The 12,284-nt window shown below is 38.4% G+C and overlaps 1 protein-coding gene across 2 annotated transcripts in view; it reads left to right on the top strand.

The window, feature by feature from the left end:
- The window catches only part of Tango11 (transport and golgi organization 11), a 50,643-nt gene that overhangs the window by 13,858 nt on the left and 24,501 nt on the right, over nt 1-12,284 (top strand). For both annotated transcript variants that reach the window (XM_067158267.2, XM_067158266.2), the window contains one exon: nt 629-723. In XM_067158267.2, coding sequence (XP_067014368.1) covers nt 629-723 — 95 coding nt within the window. The remainder of the gene's footprint in view (nt 1-628; nt 724-12,284) is intronic.

The following is a 12,284-nucleotide window of genomic DNA, read 5'->3' as shown; positions in this document are numbered from 1 at the left end:
GAGAACCAGGTATGGAAGGCTTGCTCTCTCAGAACTTTCCTTATTCGCCTATCCGCCCATTCGTTGTTGGTTGGCTCACCGCGGTTGAGTTTCTCTATTACTGCTCGTTTCTCACATTGCAGGTCACAGATGGAATGGAGGTGGGCATCTTTGATGCAAAAAGCAAACAAGTACTGTAAGCAAGCCTCCCATTTGGCTTTCATGAGGCTTAAGCCATAGCATTATTGTGAACTATATATCATCCCATCAGGACAGTTGTGTGGATGCTCGATTATTTCCTTCACTGCTCATCTCAGTAGCTTGTCCACATTGTCTACAAAATTGTTTCTGATCTTTGTCAAATGGGCACACTCCATAGGCTGGGCCATATGTACTGATAGATGATCGACAGCTTCTGGTCAGGCTTCAATAGCCGTGAGCAGCGAAGCTTAACAATATTTTCACTGAGGCTTTCATTACAACTGCCTCATTGAAGACTATTTCTTCATTGAAATTTATGCCAAAGTATCTGATGCGCTCATCTAGCAATGTGTGTGGCAGGTGGCAAGTTTATTATGTTTAAAAATTTATTTTTGTGCTTGTTTATCACAAACTTGAGATCGCCTTATTTCATGTGTTATGTTTTCAGGTCAAGACCAACATATAGGCACGAAAGCTCCTCCTAGGGAACTAGTGTTGGAGGAATCCGTCATGCCTCGAGATCCTGGCATCGTTCGAGTACAGGTGAGATTTAGTGTTATCACACTTTATTTCTCAAACCTGTTTCTAGACCCAGTGTGACTCTGGTTTACCTGTTGCATACTTGGTGGCTATTCTGTGTGCAATAATCATCTGGAATCTAATAATATTACAAGTAATGAACGTCATTCCAGTTCTGTATTGACTTTAAATATCTAAGATAAAATTCTAAAAGAATTTAATTGTATAAAGTCCTCCTGTTCAATACAAGTGACGATGGGATAGGAAAGGCCTAGGAGTTGGAAGGAAGTGGCTGTGGCCCTAATTAAGGCACAGTCCCAGCATTTGCCTAGTGTGAAGATGGGAGACCACGGAAAACCATCTTCAGGGCTGCCGACAGTAGGATTCAAACCCACTATCTCCCGGATGCAAGCCCACTGCCACACGCCTCTAACCGCTCGGCCAACTCGCCCGGTAAACATAGGATTTCATTGCATTAGAGTTGATTGTATTTTATCTCAATTGTATGTTTCACCGCTTTTGTTAATGTCTCATCTTTGTGTTATTTTAGCTGATGATGACTTCTAGCCTAGGTCGAAACATGTCCTATGTAGCTTTTTAGACAATTTATCAAATGGGAAACTTGTATTGAACAGGTGGACTTTATACAATTAAATTCTTTTATAATTTTATCTTAGATATCTAATAATCTGTACTTCTCTACTAATATAATAAATGTGGAAATGTGTTTGGATATTTGTTGAAGTATCGGAACAGTAGATGGGAATAACTTCTGATGGGAAGTTTCTCTGAGCTCCTCATTTTTATAACTTTGTATGTAAATCCTATGATACTGTTCAGTCAGATTCTGTTTTCACGATTTCATTCAGTGATATCATTAAAGAATACAAGTGTTTTTGTAAGTTTCACTGAGATAGACCTGAATCATGATATTTTCATACATTTCTTTACATCCATGTCATGGTTGCTTAGTCAATCAGTATGCTAATCCCTCTGTGGATCAGTAGTAGAGTGTCGGCCTCCGGATCCCAAGGTTGCGGGTTCAAACCCGGAAGATGTGGGCCAATTTTTGAAGGGTGAGAAAAGTCCATTCGACACTATTGTGTGATGTCAGTATGTAAAAGATGTTTGGTGACACGCTTGGTGTTCACCAAACAAAATTAATTAAAACTTGTCATCCATAGATTGTCCGAGAGAGATCCTATCTTACAGTAACCTCAAAAGGAAATTATTCTGGTTGAACCTTGACGATACCAATCAGATTCTTAAAACCTCTAACTTATTATTCACTTTTGCAAATGACATATTTTTTATTTTTTTTGTATATATTTTGTCCTTGTTTATAGGATTTCTTCAGCCGTAACACTTGATAAAATATATTGACACAATAAAGAAAATTTTTTAAATTATTGAACATTGCTGATAAAAAAATGTTCATATACTGGCACTGTTTGTTCATTACGCTAAGTATTCATGGTGATTTCTGGCATACATAAACTTTTAATTTGTTTTAATGTAAAATCTGAAAAGTGCTAGGTACGATAGTATTTTTCTGAACCGCCGAAGTGTTTACTTACAATAATAGTCTTCTTAGACTAAACTGTCCCAAATAAAATACTGACTAGATAAGGAAAAAAACTCAACAGTGTTCATTAATAGTGTCCATTAAACTGTTGTAACTCATTGGTATAGACATAATCTTGCTGTGCCCGTATGTGAAGGGCTCATTATGTTTAGAAAAAAGTTAGAAAATCTTTTAATCAGATTATAAAATGTAGTGAAACTCAGAACAACTCGAAACAATGTAAACATTAAGTGAGTAAAATTTGTAGTGCTCATAAATGGATTCTGAAAAGATTAGAGAAACAAAGAAGCACTGTGAGAATAACATGTGAACAAAATTCAAAGCAAAACTATGGGTCAATAGAATCAGTACTCGTGTTATCATGCAGATCTGTTTACTGTTGCTTGCTCATGTGTTCACTGTGTCAAAAGCTGCTGGACTGTCAAAACAAGTCGGCTGCCTTTCATGACATCCAGTGTCCTTCCCCTGGGTACAATATCAATCTTGACAATTCCATCCAGGAAGTTCTAGGTCTTCCTTCTACCTCTCATAAGTGCACTCAGTCTCCCTCTTCATCTGGTGTCTAAACTACCGTATTCTGGATGTACTGACCCGTCTTGCAGAGTTGTCTTAATCCCAGCTTCTTGCTTCACCTTCTCGTTTCTTAAGTTGTCTATCCTGGTGTTTTGGAAAATGGATCTAAGGAACTTCATCTCTCATGCCTGCAGTTATGACGAATCTCTCATCATGAGGGTGCATGTTAAAATCTGTATGAAGTAGCTGTTGAACATTGCCATTTTTATTGCTTTCTTTGAAATCTTAGAGAAATGAATTTCATTTTATGGGTTCTTATTGAACATTGATTAAACCCAATTAAAAATAATAAGTGAGTTAATTCCACCTTTTTCAATACAAATTACATGGTGTTTATTAAATAAACATTTAATGGGACTAGTTTCGACCTATTTAAGTCATCTTCAGCCATATTGCGTGTAGAACACAGTATCTGTAACACAGTGGTTTTAAAGTTGGTCTTAAAACATAGAAGTTTGACACTATGAAAAATTGTTTTTAGAATTTCATGAAAACACTTTTGTTGTAAGAAATTAGTTCACTCATCTGTAGGAATATATGAAAAGAATAAGTCTTTTATATTCTTCGCAGTATTCAAAAGCGTAGGTTCAAATTGAAATTCACAGTCTTGATGAGATGTGGAATCAGGCACACATTCACAATGTTGTTGTAGTACAAGAGAAGTCATTTGATATTCTTCATATCACTGTGAAGCGTAGATACACTTAAAATCATTTATAATCTTGAAGAGATGTAGAATTGAGCATATATGTAAAGTATTGCCTTAGTTAAAATGTGAGTTGAAACAAATATATTATTGTAGTGGAAAGGAAATTTTATATAGGCCTTGTTGTGTAAAGAAAACAATGTAAAAAATATTGAAGGTATCCATGGAGATTAATGACTTTAAAAAATGAAAGTGTAAAGGCACTTGAAGATATGAATTAAGTTAAAAGAATTCTTTATTCTTTGTATTAAAATGATGGAGTGAATACTCGTTCAATGCTGAAATAAAAGAAAGGAAAAAATAGAAATATGTCGCAAATATTAACAAAATTTAAGCAATGTAAAATATTAAAAGATATGAATGAAAGAAAGAAAGAATTGAAAAGAAATAAGTCAAAATGTGGCTCATATAAAATTTCAAAATTTATTCAAAAATTTCTCAGAAAGAATTATCATTTTATGTCCAACAAATCCATCAAAAACACTTCAGATCTTCTTATTTCATGACCATATAGGATCACTTTAGTCAGTCCGTCTTCAGGCTAAGTGTCCGTATTCTTCAAAGACACTCAGTGAGAAAGTGAAAATTATAAGGGAGGTCGACAAAGGACAAAACACGAAAACTTAAATAACTAAAGACTTTGGAATTCCTGTGTCCACGCTCTCAACGTTTTTAAAAAACCGTGAGAGCATAGCTCAGTAAATGCAGGGTGTAAATACAGCAAAGTGAATGCGCATTCGAGGAGCTAAACACTCTGATTTGGAAGTACAATTGATCGAGTGGTTTCAGCATGTTCGGGCAAACAATATCCCCGTAGATGGCGAGATTATTAAGGGGAAGGCGAATGAACTGGCGCTGAAGATGGGTCTTGAGTTTGTGTTCTAACAGGTGGATTCAGCGTTTTAAGGAACGGCACAATATCACGTGGCAGGCAGTGTGCGGAGAAGCCAAATCAGTGAACACTAGTGATGCAGACAGTTGGCGAGAAAACGTGGCTCACATAATCAATTCGTATACACCAAACAATATGCCGAGCCCAAACAGACTTATGGTTTTAAGGGGGAGAAGTGCCATGGCGGGAAATCTTACAAGGATAGGGTCACAGTCCTTCTGTGTTGCAATGCGGACGGAAGGGAGAGACTTCCTCCCCTCGTCATAGGCAAGTTCGAGAAGCTGCGATGTTTTAAAGGCATCAGGCACTTTCCGTGCAAATATAAGTCGTCTAAAAATGCGTGGATGACAGGCAAAATTTTTGAGGAGTGGCTGGTATGCCTTGAGCGCAAAATGGCATGCCAGGACAGGAAAATACTTCTGTTGTTGGATCAGTGTGCTGCACACAAACATAATTTAATTTTAAAACATGTGCGTCTTCTTTTTCTGCCTGCCAACACTACGAGCTACTTGCAGCCCCTAGACCAAGGCATAATTTCATCTGTGAAACATGCCTACAGAAAGCGACTGGTGCGGTACTTTCTCCGGGAAGTTGCTAGAAATATTCCGGAGGGAGAAATACGCAAGTGGAACGTGATTGATGCAATGCGGAGTGTGACAGTTGCCTGAAACTCTGTTCCTTCATGGACAGTCAAGAACTGCTTCGTCAAGTGTGGTTTTGGTTCATTAAATGAAGTAGAAAAAGGAGAAGAAGTAGAAGACGACAATGAAGATGAATGGGAGGAGTTACGGCAAAAGTCCGATGTCGGTATGACTTTCTCCGAATACATCTCCATAGACCATGCGGAGACTACATCAGAAGAGCGGGATCCTGCCATGATGATCAGCTCCATTAGAGAAGACGAACGGAACGCGGCAGAATTCATACAAATTCCAGTCCGTTGCAAAGGCAGTTAGATGATGAGACTTTTTGGCAAGAGGAATCTGAAGGTACGCACTGTTCAAATTGAATGACGTGTAAACTTTTGCTCCATGAAAACAAGAATGGGTATCAGGCAGTGGCACAGACTGGAGAGCCACCTTGCGGTTCAAGGCACGATAATCAACTACCGGGCGATAACCACCGTTAGGTTTGGGCACAAGAAAGATAGGTGAGGAATAGGTAGAGGTAGATGGACGGATGACACCCTCATTGAGCATATCTTGGATAATCTCCTTCAAAATTTTCATGCGGGGAGGGACCAAGCGATAAGGAGGTGATATGACAGGAATGTTATTGGAAACATCAATTTTATACTTGAGAACATTAGTCAATCCCAGCTTATCGGTGAAAACATCAGGAAATTTAGCACATAACTCACGAATTTGTATAGCTTGGTCACTAGGTAAATGCTCCAGATTCATTTTAGAGGAATCAACATTAGCAGAACTCTCGACGGGAGAAATTAAGCTTGAGGCAATAATATGCCTGCCAATTAATGAAACTTTAGAATCAGGAGAAAACTTGAAAAACAATTTTCTTTCCTGAAGGTCAATCACCAAACCAACATGAGTCAAGAAATCAGCTCCCAGAATAAGGTTACAACATAATCCCTTGACTACCACTAATTTAAATTTCCAAGTGAAGTTCAAAATTCTAATTTTGATAACAATAACAAATACAGTAGAACCATTAGCAGTGACACAATTTGTAGTTAGCGGTTGTAGCTCAGGAAGGTTACAGGGAGATTTATACCCTTCATACCAAGACATGTTGACCAATGAATATACACTCCCGGAATCCACGAGAGCGGACACGGGCTCACCGTTGATCTCAGCTTCAATAAAAGGCAAATTAACATATACATGGGCAGAAATACACTGACAATCAACATGAAACAGAACATCATTAGACGGGTTACCCAAGTTCATATAAATAGTTGAGCATGGAGAAAAACTCCGTTTCCTTAGCATCGGCTAGTCAAATTCTTGGTTGATTGGGATTATTTGGGCAAGAACGTTTACCGTGTTGTTTGGATCCACAAATGAAACAGGCGAAATTGGGGTTGGTACTATCCTTAGATGTAGTGGGCTGTTTCAGGCTCGGACACTTGTCCTGAAGATGATCCCTGTGCCACATGCGTAACATTTCTTAATGGGCTTAATAGCAGGAAGTAACATCTGAAAAACACTGGGTGGACAAGGTAACGGTGGAGGAATGTTCGCCACACGACACAAATCCTCATAATGAACACTCTCCGCTTCAACACAAGCAGCCTCGAGTTCCTTAAGGATTACAGGTCTAGCAGTAAAGCACATGTAGGAACGATACTGCGGTGATATGCCCCTGACCAAGTGATTCACAAAATTAATTTCAGGAATGGATTGCCTCAAAACTTTACAATAATATTTGATATCTTTTATGTAGTTCGACGATTTCTCATTCAAGGATTGCCTTCTAAAGCAACAACTCTGGATAAGGAACTGTTGGGCAGTCCAAGGAATATATTTGTTCAATATAGTGTCATGAAAATTCTCCATTGTGACATTTTCGGAAATAGCATCATGTAACTCATCCTTTAACATCCCCTGACAATGCAGGAAGCAGACCCGGAAGACATTCAAGGAAGTTAGTTCAAAAATGTTCACCGTTTCTGACAATTCAACCCAGAACCTCAAAAATCAAAGGGTTTCTTCGATAGAATCAATGGAGAAATCGGACAAACCCTTAAATAAATCCAAGACCGGAGGTGGTACAATAAGAATTACCAGGTGAGCATCCCAGACATTTACTTTCACTACGGGGAGACAAGTTACCAGCCGGACAAGGGTTGGATGCATTTACATGTTCAAACCTACTCGCCTGGGTATCAACATCGACCAGGGTAAGCCTTTGTACATCAACAAACATCTCAAGTGTGGACATCATATGATAAGGAAATGGCTTTTGATAACAATTCTGAAATTTCTCAACGATGATCAGAACTAACTTTTAAAGTATGCAGATCCTTGATTCGATTCAAGTAATGATCTATCCTAGCTTTGATTCTTTTTAACTGTGCCTTAGACGGTGTAATGTCTGCAAAAGAAGCACATAATTCCGTTAACTCATCAAGATTTTCAATAACAAGGGCAATTGACTCAACGACTGACTGTTGGTCCAAATCAGGTACAGTAATGGGAAGGTGGGTGGCTTCGCAAAGTCTCTTAATTTTGTCAGCATTGGTCCTACCGCTTTCAAGTCCTCGAATCTCCAACTCATAGGCCAACTCCACATGTCTCAGCAAGTGGGGGTCGATTATGATGCGTACAGCCATCATGGGATGATACATGAAACAATAATATTTCAAAAGAATTAGTAGGGTTCACCATAGCTCATAAATTCATTTATTTTTGGTGTCATTTTTGGGTGCCTGCCTCGCAATTCTACGACTAGCCATTCAGCGTAGGTTCAAGAAGGTAACCACACACTGCTACCAACTGCAACACCCCCTAACAATAATTATGGTAAATGGCGTTTGGCTAGTAAACATCATAGGAGAGTGCGCACACAAGAAAAGTAAAAAGAGCAAACTGACCAGATTCAGCGTAGGTTCAAGAAGGTAACCACGCTCTGCTACCAACTGCAACACCCCCTAACAATAATTATGGTAAATTGTGTTTGGCTAGTAAACATCATAGGAGAGTGCGCACACAAGAAAAGTAAAAAGAGCAAACTGACCAGATTCAGCGTAGGTTCAAGAAGGTAACCACGCTCTGCTACCAACTGCAACACCCCCTAACAATAATTATGGTAAATGGCATTTGGCTAGTAAACATCATAGGAGAGTGTGCACACAAGAAGAGTAAAAAGAGCAAACTGACCAGAACAATCAGGCGATATTACATCATACCAGGAAGAGTACTGGAACCCACCCAAAATAAAAAAACAAGAGGTAAGGAACCCAAGGAATTACTGAGGGACTCGCCAAGAACCAACACCAACATTTTCAAAAAAATTTAATCTAACACTATAATTTGGTAAATAATATTTACATTAAATTTAAATTTGAAAAATGAATAAACTTTGGTAAAATAATAATGAAGAGAAACTTGCAAAGAACAAAAATAAGTAGGGAGTATAATTAATATTTAGAAAAAGAAATAATTTAAATGTACATAAACCTAGTAAATAGTACTATTCTATCACACAAAAATATCCTGGTGCACCAGCCTACTCTAAACATCATCAATAATTAATATATATTAAATAGAATTAAAATTTAAATTAAAAGGAAAAACTGGTGGGATAGTTAAATAGAGGGCTTTTGACAGAACCCAGTGGAGGATCGTTCCCCGCAATACCCACATGAACATTGGTCCCACAACACATCACATAAATTTTAAAACTGTGCACAATTACAGACCATAATGACCACACAAGCCCGCACAGAATCGAGAATATTAACCCAAATAATACATAATTATTTAAATCACAAAGCCATAGTAGGCTAGGGAATCAATAAAACACCCAATATTAATAAGTAAGAGAACTAGTCAGTTCAATTAACATGACCAAGTGAAACACACGAACACCGCAAAAGATGAATCAGTCAATTATATTCACGATGCCACATACAAGTTAATGCTATCGCAGACAAGACAATGATGAGTAATAATCAATTACATAAGTGCCAAGCACGAAGAGATAATAGGAAGAATAGATAAGAACCGAACTCCTGAACGCTCACACTAGGGCTGTCCAAAACCCTCAGTTAAACCCAAAACGTTACAAGTACATTATTGAAATTAATGCAAGTCTACCAAAATAATAGGGCAATAATCGCATAAAACACCCGCAGTAGAGATGAAAACAAAGCATCCAAACCCAAAATATACGCCTCAAAGAAAAATTAAAATTTACAAAATAACGATGATAATATTTTTTTTAAAATCTGTGGTAACTAGAGTAAGCGTAGTATTCGGTCAAAACACGGGCACGAGAAGGCCGAAACGCATGAATAACTTAGATGAGAATCACAACCAAAAATTAACATGAATACGTGCACAAAAGCACGGCAATGATAGCGATAATCTATATAAATGAAAATGAATCGCTAAATGTGTTGCTAAGCACAAAACTTGGGAACGGCTGGACCAATTCGGCTAATTTTTTTTTCCAATATTTGTCGAAGTCCGAGTAAGTTTTTTTACGAAGAGAAAAATGGGAAAATGCCAGGAAAAACTGTAAAAGCCTCATTTCTCTTTTATCATTCAAACTGTTCGTCTCTCTTTCCTTCTCCCACGTTTGCGCTTAACGCTGTCCTCCTCTAATCCAGTGCATTTGCCAAATGTCCGTAAATCTCAATGTTATCGGTTAAAATAGGTGAATATCGGATTATGTACAAAATTTCAAGCCGCATTTGATGCCGTTAACAAAAAAAAATGTTTACAAAATAATTGAGTGTGAAAATGTGAATATAACGGAATTTTAGCTCAAATGCAAAATCTTCATTGCATAGAACTTATCATGTCATAACTCCTATTTTGTATTCACTATATTTGTAATTTTTTCACTGCTGGTAAAGGAACACTTCAGCTCAACGTAGATAAGTTTATTTTTAGATTTAAATGATAAGAACATGCACTATTTGTGTTTCTTTTCAGTCATGTTCAGAGATTTTTATGTGCAGGCACGAGAAAGTCAGTCGCTGTCCAACTTCTTTGCTATTGAATTTGCATGGGGGGACAAAGCGAGACAAATGGTCTTCAGATATGGACGTTATTTTTAAAACAAACCCTATGTTCTTATCTCGCTTAGTTCTCAGTTTGTGACAGGAAGAATGTCTCCTTGGGTTTTGATTTCACACGTACGCTTTCCAGACAGTCGCACGCAGTGTCGTAGTTAGAGACTTTTGTCTACCCTGATTGTTTTTAAATCTTTGCTTCTCAACAAACAAGTTCATCGATTTCTTTGGTTGAGTGGTTTAATTTGTGTGTGCTTCCAAATACAGTATACTTATTTCAAGACTCATCCCACCTATAAGACGCGGGCGGAGCAACTTCGGACGAAGAACTCGAAATGCTGCAAGCCAAACCAATTTTCAATCTAATCGGACTGCACAAATTTACAAATCAGTGAAGAAATGTACAATGAGGTGTTATTATCAATTGAGAACATGTGCTCGATGATGTGAAAACAAAGTATCATCTCAATTAGGCATGGCCGCGCCCAATCGCCCGATGCACAGTGCTTTTAATCAAGAGTTCAACGCGAAAAACTGTGTGGTCTCGGTGCTTTAACACGTTCCCTGCGGCAGTGAATTTCGATGACTTAATGTTACATAAAATCAGCTTCATGGTCCGTATCGCACTTCAATAGATTCACAATTAAGTATTTATTTATTTTCCACCTAGTCACCTAATTAATTAAGGTCACTTCCTCTAAAGCATTACTTTGTCAATTTTATATATTTTTCATCTAAACAGTGTTATGTGGCTGAAGATGTTGATAATATACGAAACATGTACCACTTTTGACCATTAAAAATTGCCTTAAGCAATCATTGTATCGACTAGGTGGAAAATAAATAAGTACTTAATTGTGAACTTAATGTTACGTCGTATCGGCCCACCGGTGACCCGATGGTGCCTTTAGATATTATCGGTTTGGGTCACCGGTGACCTGATGAATTTGACTTTGTTTACTCCCTAGTATGATATCCTAAACCATGCATGTGCACTTGTTGTGTGCGTTATTGTTGAGTAGACATTCCAGCGTATTTACCTGTGCCCCAGTGTTCCGATTCAACAATTGTGTAAAACAGAAATGACCCCGGAAATAATTGGGTCACCGGTGGGCCGATCAGAACTAGCAGTATGCCTCGATCCTTTACATCCATTGGAACAATATGTTGTCGATTAGTTAACGGAAATTCGTAACTAGGACGTAGTTACTCACTTTGTAATTCTGAGAAGTTCGCACCGATGGATAAGAGTAACATATTTCGGGGCACATGGTGGCCCGAACCGCACGGAACGTGATATAAGCCTACCCCAGTGCTGTCCTAACCCTCTTTCTTTTCCGTGCCACCGGTGTGTCAGAATGTGAAAGCTCCATACCTAAAAAGGACGTGAAATTACTTGTAAATATTATATTCGGAAGATAATAAATATATCAATAACTACTCCAGTAACCTCTATAGGCAATGTAGAAAGCAGATATCAGAAGGGTTACTCCTTAAACAACAATCTACCATCTGCGGGAAGCAACACTCTAGCCTTCATTCACCATAACCGCGCTAAGCGATTCCCGCGTAAAAATATAGGTCAGACAACAATCGGGACTCAGGGTGACCCGAAGCGATATGAATGGAAGATGAAAAAAACTTCCTTCGGGTCACCGGTGGGCCGATCAAAACTAGCAGTATGCCTCGATCCTTTACTTCAATTGGAACACTAGGTTGCCATTAGTTAACGGAAATTCGTAACTAGGACGTAGTTACTTACTTCGCAATTCTGGGAAGTTTGCACCGACGGAGAAGAGTAACATGTTTCGCGGCACATGGTGACCCGAACCGCACGGAACGTGTTAAGAGAATCATTCCGAATAAATCTTCTGCTGTTGAACCAACAATAAAAGTATGTATTTGATAATCTAATGAAAGTTATAAATGATGGAACTGGAAGGATTTACTTCTTGGACGCTGCCGGGGGTACAGGAAAAACTTTCTTAATTTCATTGATTTTAGCAACAATTCGCTCACACAGTGAAATTGCACTCGCACTTGCTTCATCAGGCATTGCAGCTACATTGTTGGAAGGCGGTCGACCAGCCCATTCAGCGCCAAAATTGCTGTTGAATATGCAAAG

Source organism: Anabrus simplex, chromosome 14, assembly GCF_040414725.1.
Source record: "Anabrus simplex isolate iqAnaSimp1 chromosome 14, ASM4041472v1, whole genome shotgun sequence".
Classification (NCBI taxonomy): domain Eukaryota; kingdom Metazoa; phylum Arthropoda; class Insecta; order Orthoptera; family Tettigoniidae; genus Anabrus; species Anabrus simplex.
This window is presented reverse-complemented; position numbering and strand designations above follow the sequence as displayed.